At 36.2% G+C, this 21,766-nt stretch overlaps 1 protein-coding gene across 5 annotated transcripts in view; it reads right to left on the bottom strand.

Moving 5' to 3' along the window:
• The window catches only part of VRK1 (VRK serine/threonine kinase 1), a 93,179-nt gene that overhangs the window by 44,591 nt on the left and 26,822 nt on the right, over nucleotides 1-21,766 (bottom strand). For all 5 annotated transcript variants that reach the window (XM_061182882.1, XM_061182878.1, XM_061182879.1 and 2 more), the window contains 4 exons: nucleotides 15,992-16,156; nucleotides 11,157-11,212; nucleotides 3,603-3,672; nucleotides 2,580-2,667 (listed from right to left, as the gene is read on the bottom strand). In XM_061182882.1, coding sequence (XP_061038865.1) covers nucleotides 2,580-2,667; nucleotides 3,603-3,672; nucleotides 11,157-11,212; nucleotides 15,992-16,156 — 379 coding nt within the window. The remainder of the gene's footprint in view (nucleotides 1-2,579; nucleotides 2,668-3,602; nucleotides 3,673-11,156; nucleotides 11,213-15,991; nucleotides 16,157-21,766) is intronic.

Genomic DNA, 21,766 nt, shown 5'->3' with positions numbered 1-21,766 from the left:
TTAATTCAACCAGAGATCTATTAATATATCACATGAAGTAGACCTTTGTTTTTATTCACAGATCACTCCACCACTGCTCTCAACAATCCCTTAATCGCCTCACCACGTCTAAATTACACACATCAAGTGAAGCATGATTCTGAATACTGCATATACATTTTTACCACATTCTTCTGCAAGGATATGTCTACCACTGAGTACTAAAAGGAAAGCTACTTTTAAGTAACTCTTCTGAAGTAAAACCATCGATGTATACTTTCCTGGGGACTTGGATAAAACAATGCAAACAATGGGAATATATAAATCAGTATAAATGATTTAATAATGATAGCAGCTAACATTTTTATGAGCCTAACACTGTTCTAAGCACTTATATTCATATCACTTCAGATGAGTTACAGGGGAAAGTAAGGATTTCTGGCAGGGGAGGAGGGCTGGAAGGACAATCTTACTTTCTATTTTTTTACTTTTGTAAGAACTTAAATGAGGGAATTCCCTGGCGGTCCAGTGGTCAGGTCTTGGCACTTTCACTCATGGGGCCCCAGGTTCAATCCCTGGTCGGGGAACTAAGATCCCGCATGACGTGCAGCACAGCCAAAAAAAAAAAAGAACTAAGAGAACTAAAATGATTATTTTTAAGAGCTTCAACCTAAGAAGTAAATCAATATCTTATAGGTGATCAACGTTCCCGTTTAGGAAATACTTCTAGGCACTCTGTGTTACAGAAGACACAGGCCGAGTTGTAAGGTCACCACAAGTCAATGGTGAGTCAGCTGTACCTCGAGGGTGTCTGTCCCTTTGTTCAAACATGTGCAGTAGCTTCCAACTACCTACTGCACACAGGCCCCAAACAGGCCTTTCCTCCCCATCTTCATTACCTGCCTCAGCCTCTTTCTCCAAGTTATTTCCTTCTCTTTCTCATGTGTGTACAAGTCCCCCCTTTCTTTGTTAAAGAAAGATGGCCAGTTATGCATAAAATAATGTCACGTCTGGAAAAAAAATTCATTAAAAAAAAAAGAAAGATGGCCAAGAGGCCAGCCAGCAGGCCAGAAGCCTATTCTGACCCTGTGTTCATGTTACTCCCCACTTGAGATGCTATTCCTTCTCTACAGTGATTTTTTAAACCAGCAGTTCTTAATATTTAAGGGATTAAAGACCCCTTTGAGAGTAAAAGCTAACACACATATTCTAAGAGCTTTACATTTAATACCCCTTATTATGTGGATAGGTGTTACCCTATTTCACAGATGAGGAAATTGAGGCAAAAAGAAGTAACTTACCCAGTCACACACATTTTAAGGGGCAAAACACAGATTTGAAACCAAGTGTCTGCCTCTAGAATCCTTACTCTTAACTTAATCCTTGCTCTATACTATTTCTCCAGAAAATTTCTAAAAACTATAGAAACTTGTCCCAGCAAAACCACATATAACAAATGTTCTCTCGTCATTCCAGGGAGTTCCCACGCTCCCTCAGGTGCCTGGGTTCCAGGATAAGAACTTCCTGGTGAACAACGCTGGCGGCCCCCCCAGCAGCTCCTCAGCTCTCCCTCTTCTCCCACAGAGCACCACTCTGGTTCAGGCTTCCCCCCAACTCATCACTGTGATCACTCTGCCCTTGCCAGTGGCTGGTTTAAGAATGAGCAGCGATAAAACTCTGACCAAGAAAACATGGGGGGAAGTCTGCCACGAGACCCCCGGGAAAGGTTTCCCTGCCAGGAAAGTGAAACTCACAAGAAGCAATCCCATTTTCTGCTGTTGGGTACTGTGTCTGCAGGCGAAGCCTAGAAATGGGCAGCCACCTTGAGACCATACAATGGAGAATTAATAGAGAACAAAGCCAAGAGGGCAAAAGGGCAAGATAAAGGAAGCTGGGCACTTGACAATTACTTAAGAGAGCTGAGTCAGTTTTATCTTTACCTGCAGCTGAAAGCATCCTAACCAATATACCCCAGTTCCAACTAAATCTACTCTTCAAATCTCAGCTACCAGCATTGCTGAATGATGCTCCATTCATTCATTTAAATATTTTTAAAGTGTCAATTATGCATCAAAAGCATTGGAGGTTTTCTCCAACTCAACTCTGCCAGCAATATTCTCTCCGTTCTGAACTCCTAAGACATATAAGAGTCAGCATCACACAATTTGGCACTTAACTGGCGTCTGGTTGTTTCATACAGCTTTGTTTTTCCTCTTCAGCTAGACTGAAACCTCACAAAGGTGGGCAGATTATGTATCTAACAGGAAATGCCAAATTGAAGCCTGTGGTCTCCCTTTTACATAAATAACATGGAATTTTCTGTCTGTTTGCTTATTCATTTTTAAGGGAAAAAAATAATGCAGGCAAGTTGGCTTTGTTCCTACTTGTCAGCTGGGTTCCAGGCAGCTGCTTCCACTCGGTACAAGTCCCCCAGACGAGACAGAACACCTTGTTCATCTCTGTTGAATACATTCCACACAGCCCAGGTGAAGGCCAAGCGGTACTGTAGGTAGGTGCTTCAGTACATAATTGTTGACTAAACAAACTGAACTGCGAATGCTCAAAAAGGGAGGAGAAAAACAAAACACGCATATTTTTACCTTTTTCCATTTTTGTCATGTAGACCAGACCCCCAGTACTTAGGGACACCCAGGTACTTCAGTTTATGGGTACGAATCCATTTCTGAACTACAAATTAAAACACATGCTGGTGATTTCAATTTTGTTATCAGCAATTTTTCTCAGAAAAATCAATAACAGAATGCCTAACATATACATGCAATAAGATTTCACCTTTATTCATAAAAAAAGAAAGTGAACAATACATTGTACCCAACAAATGAACAGTACTTTACAATCAAATCATTTTTATTAACCCACAAAATTGTGTTATCCTGTCCTAAACATTGTCTCTAAAATGAAAAATCTGCAAAAAACATTTTTTAAAAAGTCAAACCACATGCAATTACAATTAATATCTCCAATTATGTAAATGTTTACTTGTTTCCACAGAAAGACTTACTTTTTACACCTATCTAAAAGTTTTTTTACCTCATTCTAAAAGTCCTCAACCAGGAAATCAAGCTCAAGGAGAGACAGAAGCCCCTCGAGAGATTCCCAAGCCTGATACCATCCTACCAGGAGATTCCGTGGATTTTTAGAGGGGACGGAAGGTGAGAAGGGGATTGGAGGACAGGAGGACAAGGGTAGCTAGAAGAGGTCCTGCTCTCTCCCATGATAGTCTTCTAGTTCATAAGTGATGGAATCTCTGCAAGTTATGGTCTCCAGAATTTAGAAAAACACTCAAAAAAAGACTTGGAGATCCTTGAGCCATACTCACGGATTAGGGTTAATTCTCAACTTTTAACAATATTTCCTAAATCATATATTATTTATTAACTCTATATTATCAATATAAGTGAAATCTTATCATAACAAACCTGTTAAGGGATCAAAATTCTTTCATACAAATCTCATTTAAATAGAATTTATCTATGAAGTAAAAAATAACAAAACATCATAACATAAGATCCAATGTTCTAGTCTTGGCTTAAACAAAACAAAACAAAACAAAACCAGTGGTCATTTTAAAAGCGCAAACATATGTGTACTGTATTTCTTACTTTGCTCTGGTTTGGCAGCTCGCTGGTAGAACTTTAATTCAGTAAAAAGAGGTCCATTGTCACTGGGTTCCTTAAAACAGAAGAGTTCATTAGCACAAGCAGTAGTTAAAATTACTGAGTAATTTTCAATGAACCTTCAAAAAAGATTAATAAATCAATTTTCTTTCCAAACAATACGATTTTGATACTTCAGTTTATAAAATATGTTTAAGATTAAGTAAAACTCTTCAAAAATGTTTCAGATAGTCTCAGAAGAGTCCGTAAGTCTTATATTTCTCTCAAGTTCCATTTCTACATGTGATAAACTATACAAAATCAGATATACAGCTCAGTCTTTGCAGAAGTTTAAGAAAAATTGTTAACCTTATTTTCATCATTATTAAGCTTTCTCTTAAGTAAAGATCAGCAACCATGTTAACTGTTTCACCAAAGGGCTACAAGATATTTCTGAGATTTAATGAATAATAAAATTTCAATACCTGATTTATTCAATTAGTGGCAAAATCCCATTCCTTTCCTGTTTCTCGTTACAATTTTATCTATTATCAAAACTGGCAGAAAACCAACCTTATCACAAAGAAGAGTGTTCTGGAACTCCCAGGGCAAACCAGCACTGTCCATGTAACTGTATCCTTTCCTGACACTGATTCTCATGATTTTCAAACTAAGGAGCCCTACCATTTACTTCCCACATGATAATTTAAAGTCAAGAGGAAAATAAGGCTCGATAAGAACTGTTTTCCATCGACTTTACTAAACTACACTTGTTTCATATCCTTAAGGGATATTAACAGTTAAAATTATTTGCAAAGAGTCTTATATTCACAAAAAGCTATGTGACAAATGAGAAACATCAGCCTGCTGGGAGTTCCGCCTTGTGAAATAAATCTGGAGTGGCGAGAAAGATCTTCTAATTTTGTGGACTTTTCATACAGTAAACTTTGTCTAAAATTGATTAATATTTGTTTGATATTTTATGTTGATATTATCTTGTTTATTGAGAATCTGAGAAAAATTTTGAAAAGTAGCAAAAACTTCAAATAAGGAAGCTAACTTTTCTAAACTAATTTTGGGGCTGCTTTCCTTTTAGGAAGTACGGGAAGAAAGTTATTTTGGACAGAACATCTGTGTAACTGGAGTTCCAGTGTCAGTGGAGCATTAGAAGTGATAAAAGAGGTCTACTACCTTAACTGAGAGAAAATTTGTGAAAATATGTAGGTTTCTGCTACTGGAGATGCCTTTTGCAAATACATAAAATATGTTCACCTTTTTTTATTCAAGATAGTCTCACTCTCACAGAAGTTAATTTTGCTCCTTAAGGTTTAAACAGAACTACTCTAAACGCACAGTTCCAATATCTCAGATTTCTTATAGTTCAGAAAAATAGGAATCCCCAGTTAAAGTACTTATAGGAAGATTGATTAGGCAATATGCAAAGAGTCAGGCCGCAGCCAGTTAAGAATATTGGACAGCAAAAGAGCAACATATATAACACTGGGATCAGAACCTGAAAATAAGCCAGCCTTGTCTGTTACAAGTAAGTATACTTTACAGCCCAGCCTTGGAAGAGAATGGTATACAAGGGTTTGGCATGTCATTACCCCTTAAGAAGTAAAAAACTAACCAATGTACTAAGGTATGCCAAATCTCTAATTTGTGGACTCATTACCTTGAGTTTCACCATAACCTGTGGTTCCTTTCCTTGCAGCAGTGGGAGCTAGACAGACACTTGTGAATGTTTAGAGCCCATGGCTGAGAACAGGCCTTCAGCAGAAGTAACAAACTCAGTGTAAGAATGAAAAAAGAAATGGAAATTCAGGAAAGGAATTTTGGTAAAGTTACTCTCCAAAGGCTAACTTTTAGAGTAGCTCATTAACACAATTCAGGTTTGAAAGGGGTTTTCCTAAGACTAATCCTGGCTTATTACCATCAGTATAAAAGTCTGATTTATTCAGTTTCAATCTATGTCATATCAACTTTAATTCTCAAGCTTTCCTTCAGGCAATAATTTATTAAACGTATAGTAATGAGAATCAACCTATATAAATCAGGCTATTATATTGAAAGCCCCATTACAATGAAGGCTCTTTGAGCTCATTTCATACTTTCTCTAATCCAATAAGATTCCATTATAACAAAATAAAGGAGCTACTTCCTTGGCATTGCACTCGAGCCAAAGCTAGCTATTTCTGTTAAAGAAAATACCTTAACTCATAACTAAAATTTTATTAACATATTTCAAATCTAAAATACTTTGCCAACTCTGTAATAGCCAAGATTTAGAAAAGAAATTGGGACTGACATTTTAACTAGAATATCACTAAACGTTTCTTTAAGACTTCTAAGTGTCAAAATGAAGATGACAACAGAAAAAAGATTAAAATGTGATATATTTCAATGGCACCATCTAAAAGTAACTGGCTGCCATTTAAAAATGAAGCTGTATAAAGTTTCTCCTTCCTACCAAAGAATTATGAGATATGAATTGAAAATTCAGGTCACTTCTCATAACATCAATGAGGGAAATTAAACATCAGTCTGCAAACTTTTTTCCAGAGAACTTCGGAACGCAGATTTCTATCAGTGCATGTTGGGAAAGGACTATGATATACAGAACTGTTAGAACATAAGATCCAGAAGCCTGGCCTCCACCTCCAGTTCTGCTATTAGCTCACTGGCGTGACCGCAAAGGGGGACTGAAAGAACTAATTCATTATACAATCCATTAACCAGAAATCACAAAAGGAAATTTTTCTCCTTGCATTATCCAGTATTTTAATGATCAATTTACCATTTCTCTCTGCACATTTACTTCCCTGAACTAAAATACGGATAGTGTCTCCCAGTTATCCAGAGGCAGAGAATACAAGTTTGCCATCTCTTGTGACCCAGCACCACGACTCCAAGGCTGCTCCCATAAATCAGTAAGGATTAAGGCCCTAAACAAAACCAGACACAGTCATTCGGGAGGAGAGAAAATGTACTTAGTATGTACCGAAACACCTATCTTAAATATGTTAGTCTTAACTTCATTTCAAGACCAAATGTAAGAAATGTGTGGGTTAATATTTGCAGCTCTTTCACAGAGCAGATATCCGTATTAGAAGCAACCAAATGTTCTAACAAGTCTTCCACATTAACATGGAAGCCCTACCAGAAGCACAGGGTACCTGGTGCCACTATTGAATAAAAGGATCCCCACACAAAGGTAAACAGGAGTATGCGCACAGGAGTCCACTGAAAATAATTAAGGTGCTCTGTGCGACAGACTCTACCAGTGGTTCTCAACCTTGATGTTCAAAAGAATCCCTTGAGGAGACTTTACTAAAAATACCAATAACCAGGCCCTGTACCCAGAGATTCTAATTATCCTGTAGAACCAGAGCTGAGAACCACTGTTTGATTTGATGTGCTATTACACTATTAAGTCTAATTTCACATTAAAAATCAATTTGCCTTTGATTATTTCTTAAATAACATTTGCTGAGCTTTTTTCTTTCTCTAAAGATAAAATATGTGCTCACTTTAGAAAATCTGAAAATATTTTGATATATTTTCTCCATATATAGCTATTTTATAAAATTACCTCTATACCATAAATAATTTTGTATCTTGCTTTTTGTTGGTAATTAATTATGAAATTTCGCCAAAGAGTAGTACATGTTCTTTGAAAACATGATATTTAATAGCTTCTGAGGTTAAAATGGCAAGTGTTTGTAAATAGTTCTGATTTTAATACTGGAAAGAAGTGATAATCATTTTATATATTTGGTGAACCATTTTGACTTTTAATACTACAAAGCTCTGAGAATATAAGAACTGCAGAATAGTAATGGACAGAGCTATGGCAACACCTATCAGAAGTGAAGGTAAATCATGCATACAGGCCTGCACTAAAAGGCATAGACAAGAGGCAGAAGCAGGTGGCATCAGTAAGTTTCAAGGCGGTAAGCAATTATGCCTAAGAAGTTTTCAAGGCATTTAAGGGTGGCATAAAGAAAACAAAATTTAAAACAAGGTCCTTATCGTCAAAAACTTAAAATCCAGTTAGGGAGATAAAATAAACACATAAACTAAAACACGTAGTGGCCTGAAAGGATATTAGCAAGTGAAATTGTAAAATAAATGGAAATAGAATGAGTGCTACAGAGGTTTAAAGGAGTTCAGAAAAGACAGGTATTAGGGAAGAAACAAGCAAACAGCAGTCACTAAACAGTCCCTTAGAGAGGAAAGAAAAAGTCAACATTGTTTTGTTTATGGCATTCTTCCAGGATCACAGACAAACCACAACTTTGAAAATGTTACTGAAATATTAAATGCAAAAGAGAAATCAACTGAATATTTATCACTGTCCTAATTACAAAGAGAAGGAGTAATATAGGCTAATGGAAACAGAACTAAATTAGGAGACGGGAGACACAGAGTACTGAACTAGGGTTGGTAACAAATGGTTTTAAACTTAGAAATGTAAAGTAATTTGCTACCTTAAGCAGTTAGGAAATACTTGTTTCTACCCATTCTCTTTCATAACTCTGTAAGTGAAAAAGATTGTAGAAGTAAAGCTACATACATTGAATAACAAATAAAACACTTAGGATTACTCATAATGAAGAAGAATATTGTCATTCTAAAATAGAACACAATTTAAAGAAGCTCAGGTTATACAGAAGAAAAAAGACATGGTGACACAGCAGCCCCACCTATGAGACACGGCTTGGGCACACTTTCCTTCCGCGACACAGAAACGACTGTGCAGGGGAAGCAGCTGCCCCGTGGTCAGAGGGAACTGCGTTTTCTGAACCTCATGAGGGTGAGAAGTCATAAGGGGACTTGCTTTCTCCTCACAATGGACACTATTTAAAGATCCTAAAAAAGAAACTAATCTTACCCATAGATTTTAATATTTTAATCTGTCATATCAAAGACAAATGCAGATAATATTCCATGCAAATGACCCAATTTAATAGTAAGAACTTTTGTTCCTCTGATATAGCAGCAAACTAAATATTTCAAAAGGAATGTTATTCACTACTTCATGAAAAGGCATGAAGAAAAGTGAAATAGCAGGGGAAACAAACCAATAAACCCCCCTACTAAAGTTACCAGCATTACTTCTACCTACAGGCATGTGGAATAGCCGGCATCCAATTAGCCCTCCCACTGTAAACAAATACAAAAATTGGACAAAATATAGGAAATTACTATTCTCATACATTAGACAAAATAGGCAGTATAGGACTGTGACTTCTAAAGACAGGAAACAGGCAAAGTGAGCCCCATGACAGGACACTTAGGATGCTGTGTGGCCAGAAGGGGAGACCAAACCCAGTGCACCAACAACCCTGACACCAACACCAAACAATGAGATGAGAAATGTTTTAATCTTCAGAATATTAGAAAAAAACTAAAGACCAATATCCCTCATGAACAAATAATAAAAATCCTTAACAAAATATTAGCAAATCAATTCCAGCATTAGGTAAAAAGCATAATACATCATAACTAAGTGGAGTGTATGTTAAGAATACAAAGTTAGTTCACCGCTCAGATATCAATCAATATAACTGCCACATTAACAGAATAAAGGAAGGACATCCTATGATCCACCTCAGTAGATGTAGCAAAAGTATTCAGAAAGTAAACAGGCAAACTACAAACTGGGAGAAAAGATTTACAACATATATATCTAAGAAAGAACTTGTATCCAGAACAACTCTCTTACTACCAAATTATAAAAAGCAAAACAACCTAGTTATTAAAAGAAAAGGGGGGGTGGGGTTGACCACAAAAGACTGAAGAGGCACTCCACAAAGGAAAATATATGAATGGCCAATAAGCACGATGAAAAAGTGCTCAAAATCAGTCATTAAGTAAATATAAACTAAAACTATGAGACACTACTGTACTCCTGATATCATGGCTAAAACAAACACACCCGACAGCTCCAAGTGTTGAAGGGGGCCATGGAGTAGCCAGAACTCTCATACGTTACTGGTGGCTGTGTAAAATGGTAAAAACCACTTTGGAAATCTGTCTGGTACTTCTTATAAATTTATAAGGTATTGATCCAAGAAAAATAAAAATACTTGTACAAGAATGTTTCTAGAAGCTCTATTCGTAACTGCCAAAAACTGGAAGCAATCCACATGTCTATCAACAGGAGACAGAAAACAAACTCTAGTATGGATATGATATAATATTACTTAGCAGTAGGACTGACCAAGCAATTGAAACGCCAACAATATAAATGAGCCTTCAAAACACTATGTTGAATGTAAGTAATCAGAGACAAAACAGTAATGTTCTGTATAAATACCATTTATATGACACTCTAGAACAGGAGTAACTAATCCACAGCAAAAAAAAAAAACAAAAATAAAAACAAAAAAAACACAAAAAACCTCAGACAAACGGTTTCCTCCAAGAGTGTGGGAAATTAGGGGTTTGACCAGAAAAAGACAAAAGTAATATTTTGGGGATGATGGAAATGCTCTATATTTTAATAGGGGTTGGGGTACACAGGTATATGCATTTGTCAAAAGTATTCAAATTGTGTTTATGTATTTCCTTGTAAAAACTAAGCCTGAATAAAAAGTTGGTGAAAACAATCACTAAAACAATTCAGGCCCAAAAGAGTTATTAACTCATAAGAGATCAAATATATTCTTTTTTAAAAAAAGAGTAAAATAAAACAAATCAAACCAAAAGACCTTGGGGTGATTGTAATTCGAAAATCTGTAGCCTTCAGGAAAATAAAGCAGGGTGAGGGGACTTACGTGGTCATTTGCCCAAATAACAGACCCTGTTACCTCTTCTATTTAACAAAAACATGTTCTTCACATGTATTAAAGAACTTTGAAAGAGGGGACTTACAAATGTTGGCAAGCAAAAAGATGCATACTACCTTGCATACTAACAAAAAAATAGTAGTTAAAATGCCGTTTAGTGCACCAATATATAAATTGACCTGGCTATTCAGAGTATGCCTACGTTAGACAGGATACTGTCTACCTTCACTCGTTACAAACTAATTTCAATGTCAGTATAGCAAAAAGAAGTTTCAAAGTGACCACAAATAAATAATTTCATTTACTAAAATGAAAGGGGAGGAAAGATAATTGGAAATAAAAAGAAAAAACTGACCAAAGGTAAGTTCAGAAGCAAATGCAAGATAAAATACAATAAAATTTCATTAAAGTAGCACAGTCTTGCAGGATATAAATATAAAAAGCATCTCATCTGTTGTAAATATAGCTGAAATAAAAAGAATGAGCTGAATATTTTTATTCCACATCTGCAAACCTCCAGGCTTTCATTCATTTTTTCCACAGATACTAGTGCCACTCTAACTCGAGAGGGGAGAGAATTTTTGAACTCAAATTATTTAAAACTATAAAGCTACTTTTGTGTCTCATTTAATATTTATGAAACATTACTAAAAATGTAGTACCTTATGGTTTAATTAATTCTAGTTATCAAAAAGAATGTTTTACAAAATAAATACTACAACTAAATCAACAGAAAAGAAAACAATCAGCTGAAATATTTCCTTACCACTTTTACAACACAGGGTGCATCGCTGCCCACCGATTTTGAAGAATTCATATCAGCTGTTTGAAAAAGTGACATATGTAATATCAGAACAAGAAGTAGCATTATTATAAATAGCCTGTTACTAACCCTTTATTAATATTTAGATCTGTGTATCTATAACCTCTTAATAGAATAAATTTCAGTTCCCAAATATGTGTCTCAGGACATCATTACTGTATATTTCATCAATTTTAAAACTTTTTTTCATGATTTAACATGTCTGAAATTGGAAGGCATCTTACAATTGCTATCTTCAACATGATCATCAATTAAGTATGAAAAACTGAGTTAAAGATTTCTTTAATTCAAAAGTACTCATGGCCTTTGATATGCTAATGTATGCTGTGAATTCCCAAAAGGATGATAACTGATACAATTTCTTAAATTTAACAAACTAGGGAATCCTTTTAAGAAGGAGCATTAGGAAGGTAAGAAAAGAGGGAGCGAAAGCTCTAAAAAACACTTGTTTGGGAGAAAAAAATTCATCAAGATCAACAGTTCAGGATACTGGCACGAGAACTTTGAACCGCCATCCAGAATAATTTTAATGTGGTATCATTTTACTTCATGCAAATAAAGATGCACAGTTGCCCTGAAATGCTGAGTTAGGAATATAAGGTTGCCCATATTCATTAAACACATATTTTTTACCAGATACCTACTACATGCCAGTTTCTAGGAAATGGATTTAGCAGTGAACAGGAAAAAACAATCTCTACGCTTATGAAACTAACATTTCAGTGGTAGGACACAGACAACAATTAAAATATAAAGTATGTTTGATTGCAGTAAGTGCTAGAGAGGAAAAATTAAGCAGGAAAGGAAGGTAGAGAGTGTTGCAAGTTAGTAAGAGAAACCTCACTGACGGTGTCATTGAAGCAGTGGTCTGAAGACTGTGAGGGAATAAGCCACGTAAATACCTGGGAGAACACTCCAGGCAGACCAGCACAAAGGTCCTGATGTAGCTGGAGAAGAGTAAGTGAGGTGGAAAGTAACAGGGGTCAGATCAGAAAAGCAGCAGAGAACAAATACAATGAACTTGATAGGTGACCTAAAGCTGTTGCTATGCATGAGATGGCAAGCCACTGGAAGGTTTTGAGAGAGGAATGGTAAGCTCAGACTCTGATTTTCTAAAGAATTCTCCGGGCGGCTTTGTGGAGAATGGAGGGTGGAGGGCAAGGGCAGAAGCAGGGAGATCAGTTAGGCTACTACAATACTCGGGGTGAGAAATGGTGGTGGCTTGAACCGGAGTGGTAGCAGACAAGGCGGTGATAAGTGGTCAGATTGTGGATGTATTTTTAAAGAAGAGCCAACAAGATGTGCTCATGAATTAGTTATAGAGGATAAGAGGGGAAAAAAGAGATAAGGAAGACTCCAAGTTTTTGGCCTGAGCAACTGGAAAGAAAAAGTTGCTACTTACTAAGACAGAGAAAATTGCAGGAGGAGCTGGTGCTTTGGGGTGTCTTAAGTTTGAGATGCTTATTAAACATCCAAGTTCAGGTGTTAAATAGGCAGCTGCCACACAAGTCTTGAGTTCAGAAGAGTGGTCCAAGTTGGAGAAAGAAACTTGAGAGTCATCAAGATAGAAATGCTATTCATTTAAAGCCATGAAAATGGAAGAGCCCCTAGGGAATGAGTGCAGACAGAGAAAAGAAGAAATCCTAGGACTGAGCCCTAAGGCATTCTCACATTAGAAGCTGAAGAGATGAAGAGGGACAGGCAAAGGAAACCAAGAAACCACCAATCAGCTGGGAAGCAGCAGTATTGTGAAAAGGCTGAAGCTAAAATACTTCAGACTACAGAAGGAACACCAAGTAATAAAAATGGCTAAATGGGCAAATGAATAAGTCTGAGCTCCTTAAGGAACAGCCCCAAGGAACACATCACTTAGATACTGAATTAATAATAAAGTAAGGTTAAATTTTTTAAAATCAGCATTTAGTGCACAAAATATTAAAATAAGGATAGCATCCCAATAATACTGCACAATTCGAATGAGGAAAGGGGGGAAAGGGAAGTTCAATAATTCATTCAAACAACACATACTGCAAAATATGCCAGGCACTAGGAAAACAATAAGAAGAAGAACTGTCTCACTGCCAAGGAGGACATGTTTATTCTGGAAGAAAGAAAAGTAATTTCAGGGCAGCATGGAAAGTACTACGAAAGGGTTAACAGAGGGGCATTATACACAGATAGCACCTGCCCTAAGCTCAGCTTTGGAAAAATGAAGCAAAAGAAGAATCACACACAAAGATCAAGAGGCAAAGGGCAGCATGATAGTCAAAGAACAGATTTTGAGGAAATAAAAGGGATGAAGAGAAAAGTTACATAGGGACCAAACTACGTGAAGGGTCTGGTATGCCATTCTCAAAGTTTGATACTTTATCCTAAGGGCACTGGGGAGCCATTAAAGAAGTTTAAATAGACTAGATCACTCAAGCCACAGCGTGAATAATAGGATGCAAGGGGGCAAAGCTGAGCAGAGAAAATTCACAGCCATAGTGAGAATCCAGACAAGACATGAAAATGACCTGCACTAAGGCAGTATCAGCAAAGATAGAGAGAAATCAACGGATCTGAGAAGTCAGACAGTTAAAGCAACAGGACCAGATGAAGTACTAGGAATATGAGTGAAGCAATACTTGAGAATGCCTTCCCAGTCTGGCTTGAGGGGTGTCATTCATTCAGATACTCCTCTCCTGATCATAAGAGAATCACGAGATGAAAGAAGATGATATAAATTTTAGACATGCCTGTGGGTCATCCAAATAGATATTCCTTATAGGCCACTCACTGGCTATGGGCTTGGACTCAGGGGATCACGTCCTTGGCTACAGATAAAAGATCTGGAAATCAGCAGTAAAGAGACAGTAACAGAAGCCAAGAGACTCGATGAGATCACTCAGAGAGACTAAACAGAAGGAAAAGTGAGCCAAGGAAGGAAAGCTGGAGAACACAGAAGTACTTACAAAGATGACTTAGCATATCCAGAGAGGCAGGAGAAAAACAGAGGTGAAAGTATGTTATCATGAAAGACAATGGAAGCAATTTTTATGTGAAAGAAAGATAAACAGTATCAAATGCTGCAGAAAATATCTAAACAAAATTCAGAAGCAACCTTTTAGCAGAAAATTATCATTAGAAATTGCTGATGATCTTGAATATGGCTGTTTTGGTGTCAGTGGGCACAGAGAGATAAAGTGGAGGCAGCAATATTAAAGCAAATCCCTTCTCCAGGTTGATCGATCCAGTTTTTAAAAAGCAAAGTTTTGTCACAGAAATTTGTCAAACCATTAGATTTAAAAAATATTATTAGGTGGCACTTTCTGATGATAAATACAAACACAAATAAAACAGCTAGCACACATGCAAAGCAAGTTGCAAATTTGCCAAAGGTTACAAAAGCAAACTAACTAATACAAAATGAAGAATTTACTTGCTTTAAGACAAGTTCTCATCCCTAATATAGGATGTCCTAAGTCCACACATTCTGTGGTAGGGAGAGCTTATATAATCTGCCATCTGTAAATCACAAGGTCAAAAATATATACCTGGCTAATATAGCCCTAACCTTTCATGATTTATGAGGGCTTTCGGCTTAAGTCAGATAGCCTAGTTCACTGGAATGGGTTTGGTTCCAAACAAAACTAAAGAATCAATAACTATTTCCCCAAAGACAGGTGCAACTAACCTAGAGAGATTATAAAATACAGTAAAGCACTGGTTTTTAAACTATGTTTCATGAACATACCTCTAGAGACTGCGGCTAACCAACTATAGCCCATTGGTCCCGGTTGAGTCAGACCCCTCTTGAGTAAGAGCTGCTGCTCTTTCATCTACGTCAGTGGTTCTCAAACTTTCCCAGGCATTTGAATCCCCTGGAGGGCTTGTTCAATCACATTTCCTACAGGTGGGGATTTGTAGGTCTGGGGTGGGACCCGAAAATGTACAGTTCTAATAAGTTTTCACATGACACTAATCTAGTATTAATATTAGTATTCTGAGTTAAGATGTTGCTTGAAAATAAAAAAGCTTTCACTGCTAAAAATAAAATTTTATAAACCGCATGGCAGAAATCAAATAATTAAATCAAGATTAGAGGTAGAGTAAGAATATATAACGGAAAAGTTAGAAAGAAACATCAAAAGCAGTCATGAAATGCACTGTATCACTACTAATATTCCTGGTGAAGCAGACAGCTTTAGAAGTAATCACGTAAAATATTTTTTAAATCAACCAATTAGTTAACTTACAGAATCCCAGGGTTCCACGATGGGTCCCCTCAGATTTCAGGGTAAGTATGCTAATTAAATAGCACATTTCAGGCCTAATATGCAACTTCTAGGTCATTCTCCTAAATTCCACTATGATGACTATTAGGGTTGTATAAAAAGAAAAGGTAAATCCATACCTATTAAAGATCTGAAAATCTCCAAATTAAACCAAAACAAAGGGAATACATCCTAATTGGGTGGAGGTGGGGAAAGAAAGGTATGGCTTTCTTTGGGTCTCAAAGGAGATTAATATTATATAGAATATCTTAAAAATCTAAAGCCATATGCTCACTAATGACAATATTACAGATATTTTATCCTCTGTTTCTACTGTGATTAAATCAACTGTCTTCTCCACTCCCAGGTCACAGATGCATTTTTGCCTAATTATACAATATTATGTTGACTGCAGATTATTAGAAACATCCTGTAAAAGTATGCAATTAAGAAACTATCAATATTTTGATAACAAAGCATATACATCTTCGAACTGACAATTAGAAGTAGTCATACACTTACCAAGATATATACAACCAAAGCCACCTTGGCCAATGGGTGATCCTAGTTTCCATTCCTTTTTGTTCATGTCAGTGATTATCTCCCCGGCTGCAAAATGTTCTGCAAGACGTCTCTTTGCAGGGCCCTGTCTTCCAGCTTGAGCTGCTTTTACACGAGGCATTTTCACTATAATACAAAACAAAGCAACATTCAAGATTATAATCCTAGAAGTGTTGAAAACCTTTTCACTAAGGAAAGCTTCTGTGCAACAAAGATGCTATTCAAATTCCTACTTACTCCAAAACTTAAATAAAGGACATCTGTTAATTCTAATTTATAAGTGCTCAACCCTTTTGATTATCTCTTAACTTAGGAGAGGAAGCAATAAATAAAATGATCCATGCAATTACTTTCAAGAAAATATTTAAAGTTCCAGTGGTCTAATATCATCTATGACTTAAAATGCTATTTGGCAACAACAACAAAAGAATTGCTCTATGAAGCTGGGGGGGAAAGGTACATCCAATTAGAATGCACACTCTATACAAATGCAATGAGAAGTTTACAAAGGTCAATGTTGATGGGATAAGAACACAGTAGATATTGAAAACACAAGACAGTTAACATGAGAGGAAAGGGAAAGAGTATTTATGGCAAGATAGTAGATGCTTTACACATAGGCTTCCATCCATCCTCACAACTCCATGAAGATTACATTATCATCCCCATTTTACAGATGACGAAATTAAGGCTCAGCAAAGTTAAGCAACCTGTCCAAGGTCATATACCTACTAAGTGGCCGAACAATAGAAATCTGCACTGAGGATTCCCTGGCTCCAAAGCCTCACCAACATGACCCACAATTACAAAAGTCACCATAATGAAGGAGTGACCAGGAGAAATTACGGCTGTTTAGTCATTTGGGTTCACAGAAAAGGCAAAGCTGGTGATATCCAGCATTTGTATGTTTCCCTTCTCACCAACTATCCTTTTGGAGATGAATTCCTATTTACTTTACTTACTAACAGACAAGCTTAGCATAGCATTAATGGAGAGCAGTGTTTTACCACGAAAAGAGCACAGGATTATAATGAAAAGACCTAGATTCGAGTGTAGGTGTGAGGCCAGTTTTGGGTTATCTTGATCAAGTCACTTCTCTCTGGGCTTTAAGTGCCCTTAGACATAACTTACTTCACTGAGTGAAGGAAGGGTGGGTCAGGAATGGTGGCCAGCAAGGCTAGCAAGCTGTAGAGTAACGGCCAAATTCTTGGGCAAGGGTATGAACTCAGTGGCCCAGAAAAAAAGGAAGTAACACACTTAAGACTGAAGAAAAGAAAGCATGAACCAGACTGTGTGTGTGTGTGTGTGTGTGTGTGTGTGGTGTGTGTGATTTCAAACTCTCAGATTAATCTATTAATTGAAAAAGATTTAAAACAAATAGTTTTTAGGATCCTATAGTTCCCTAAAACTGTATTAGAGATACAGTAAAGAGGGTGTTAAGAGTTGTAAGGTAGTCAGCAACATTTGAAATGGCTATTCAGCTGAAAGATGTCTGTTAAGATCCGACAATTTACATAAGTAGTTTGGTTTTGAGCCTAGATATTCTAAATACATACATACTACATTAGATTGGAAATTTTTTTAGCAAACATCCACCCATATCACTCCACATACACAAACTCCATTTACGCAAATGCTCTTTATTAATTTATTGGGGATTTTTAAATTTAACTTTTTCCTACAGAATACTGATGCATCTTCATTGTCTAAATCTTCTCTAAGTTAACAAAAGAATCTTCAAAATGAATGTGTCCGTTATTTCTTCATATCAACTAATTCTCTTAATGTTTGTAATCATTATAAAACTTTCCTGAATGGAATTTCAGTTGTAACCATGACAGCCCAGACTCAAAACACCAAAAAAGGTGACTTTTAAAGCTACAGTAGATTGAGTAAAAGAAATAACTAAGACACACAGTACTTCCAAATACTAAAATGAATGCCTTCTAAATTTTATCCAGCTTTATCAAATCATCAGAGTAATCTCCTATTTGATGATTTCCTTATTGTAAGAAGGAACTGTCTTCCTTATTAAGACAGTTTAAATGCTTTAATTCAAGAAGACTTTCCTGAACTTAAAAAAAAAAAAGTGAAACCCCAAAGTGAAAGATCACACCACATACTAATCAACCCAGAATGACCAACACTAAGACACAGCCTAGTCTAGTAAAATCACTGAACTTAATAGTAAAAGAAAATATTCTTTGTGCATGCAGGCCAAAAAAAGATAGTTTGTAAGGAAAGTAAAATCATATTGTCATCACTTTGACAGCAACATTTTATGCCAGAAAAAAAAAAGGAAGTAACATATTTAAGACTCAAGGAAAGAAAACCTAAACCAAAGAGTCTATGCTCAGTTAAATTTCAAATCTAAAGACTTCAAAGTGTTATCAACATGGAAAAGGGAAAAGGGAATAAGAATCTACTAGAGAACAAGCCTCAGATATCTAAAATGACTAAAGAAAAGCCACTATAAGAACTGACAGTGAGCAGTAAATAGATATTTATTCGTAGAACTGAGTTTCAACAAGGGTTATAAAGGAGAGGCTAGAATAGATAATGGGTATATGTTCTGACAATGTGGACATAATACAATCGCAAAAAATGGGAAAACATGCAAAAAAAAAAAATCAACTTTCCAGTAATCATATTGTGGTGATACTTAGTTTTGTTAACTACAGCTATTGTGGTCACAGATGTGGAATAATGCAAATGAATAATTATGTGATGTTTTAATTCTATCATCACTGTGTCCTTAAAAATCAGGATTCAAATATGGAAGACAAAGGATGCAGCTGAAAGAAGAGGTAGGATTATATTTGGAAGTATTTCTTTAATTCAGAAGGTACTTTATCTTTTACAGAAAGAATATATATACATACACACACATACCTTTGTATTTCCTAGCCCCATTCACAAAAAAAAGCTTAGAAACAATAAACAACCCAGTAGCAATGTGCATCCCTAGTACCCAAACGGTATTCCTGAAATACCATTTCCTGTTAAAAGAAACCAGGTTCCTTGAAGAAACGACTGATTCCAGGTCTGGAGCTGGAAATGTACAAGATAAACCTGGAACACCTCGTCATTTCTAGATGTCAAGGAAGCTATCAAAAACTACTAGAGTTATGTCAAATATGTCTAAGGAGTCAACTTGAAAGATGTTCCCACTACCAAAGATGAGCCAATTTGAGTCAATAAATATAACCATAATGGACTGAAACACACAAAATGGGTAAATCCAAGAGTTCATAATAGTAAGAAAACTTAAGTGATCACCTCTAGAGGATAACAGGAAACCCCTCAATTTTGAAAACTGGTAAATAAAGGGAAAGAATCCAGCATCTGTCCTTTCTTTCTTACATGAATTGTACCACTGGGTGACCAAATAGAAGATGAAGAGAAATTTCTCCTTATAGAAAAATTTCAGCTAATACGTGAGTAAGAATGGTTTTAGCTTAATGCTAATTCCACCTCCTAATGCATTAATGGATCCAGACATTGAGCAATGATAGCTACTAACATCAAAATATGAGATATCCAGACATTATATGCCTCCTGATAAAAAAAACACGCCACTACCCATAAAGTTATCCTGCGAAATAAGAAATAAAAAATAAACGGACCCTGAATCTGATTTAGCCTATCAATTCACAGGATATGAAGGGAACAGAAGAACACGATAAACCGTGACACAGGAATGTATTCAGCAAACTCCTAACTGCGGGAAGCACTACAGTGCGTATAACACCATTTCTTCAACAAATAAAGGGGGAAAAAGAAGAGATGAGGGAGAAGAAAACTAGATTTAAAAACACTTAAAACAACATATCTAACAAAATCTGGCAAATCTAAACCACAGTGTTTAGGGATGCACATTTGAGTGTTAAAACTATAAAGAAAAGAAAACGATTGCCATAAAAGCTAGAACTTACTTTGGGGGAGCATAAGAAAGTTGTGATTAGGATGGGGCACATGGTGGGTTCAGTAATATCTCTTGACATAGGTGGTGGTTATAAAAGTACCTTCTAATTCATTCAGTCTATATTTGCTTAATAAGATTTTCTGTATTGTGAAATACTTTATGGTTTTTAAAGATTAAAAAATTACTGCTCCTATAATTAACAAACCCCAACGGATCAAAATTGGAAATCTTTTCATACTCCATGAGCTTGTCCAATCACACACATCCAAAAAAAAAAAGAAAGTCTCCAAAGTAAAATCCGTACTTCATTTCCTGTGAACTATTAGTAGCCTTTTGCTTTTTTATTTATAGGCACTTCTTATATATTCTATATATATTAAAGAAATTAGCTCTTGACATTGCAAATACTTTTTCCAATTTATTTATCTTTTAATACTGTTTATTTTTAGCTTTTGGGTTTTATGTCATCCTTAGAAAGACCTCTCCCAGTCAAATTTCATTTTTCAAACATCTCCATGTTTTCCTTTAGTCATTTTACGGTTTCATAAAATTTCTTGGTAAATTTTTTATCTGTCTACACTTATATTGGTATAAGATATGAGGTCGGAATCCAGTTTTTTTTTTTTCCATTTAGTCAGCCTTCCATACACATTAGGGAGATCCACAAGTGTTTGAGGAACTTAAATATATCAAACCAACCCAAGTAAACTAAGTACAGAAAAAGCGCATATAAACTGTTACAATGTAGGTCCTAGATTACCTTTCTTTGGAATGGAATGGAATGTTGGTTTACTAATTACTATTTGAAACTAACTTTATGCTTGGGTTAAAACTCCCCTCACACTTCTATCTACTCCACATGAATGTGAAGAAGTCACTGAAATATACTCTGCTGCTCTGGTAGAAAGGGGCCGCTACAACACAAAATTTTCTTTAAAATGCCCCTAAATGAAACTCCCTTCCTCCCTTTCCACAAGTGGCTTCTTGCGGAAAAAAGATGCGGAGGCCTCCCTTCTGCCAGCCCTACAATCTTAGGCTGGCCACACACAACCGACAACCGACAGCCGTGTCAGTGCTCAGAGCCTGGCTTCTGCTGGAGGCAAGGGGGTGGCAATGGCAGTGGATTAATAAATAAGCATTTGGTCAATAACTCATCTTTTAAAATGTAGAGAGACACAAAAGACTTAAACAAATGCAGCTGGAACGCTACAGAGTTATGCAGGGCAATTTAACGTGATAACCACCCTTTAAAAAAACATACTACCTGATTAAGGTTATGATTCTTAGTGTATACTGCTGGATTCTATTTACTAATATTTTATTTAGGAATAAAATTGATATTCATAAGTAAGACTGGTCTGTCGTTTTCTTTTTTCTAACATATTTATTTGTTTTGATATCAATATGCTCACTTCATAAAAACACTTTTGAAGTTTTTCTTCTCTTACCACAATATAAAGAGTTTAAACAGCATTTGAATTACCTATTCCTTAAAAGTTGTGAAGATCTCAACTCTGAAAGCCTGACAATACTGAGTGTTGGTAAGGATGTGGAGCAAATGGAGTTCTCATACATGGGCCAATGTTTCAGCCATTCTGAAAATCTGTTTTGCAGTAGCTGCTACCTGACCCAACAATTCCTCTTCTATGTATATACCTGAGAGAAATGAAAACATGTCCACCAAAAGGATAACAGCAGCTTTACTCAAAATAGCGAAACACTGGAAACCCCCATGTCCATCAACAGGAAAATGGACATAATAAAATAGATGAACCTCCCAATGCTATGTTGAAAAAAGAAGCCAGACACAA

This window comes from Eubalaena glacialis, chromosome 2 (assembly GCF_028564815.1).
Source record: "Eubalaena glacialis isolate mEubGla1 chromosome 2, mEubGla1.1.hap2.+ XY, whole genome shotgun sequence".
NCBI classification, from domain to species: Eukaryota; Metazoa; Chordata; class Mammalia; order Artiodactyla; family Balaenidae; genus Eubalaena; species Eubalaena glacialis.
The sequence above is the reverse complement of the archived record's forward strand: the minus strand, read 5'-3'. Positions and strand labels throughout refer to the sequence as shown.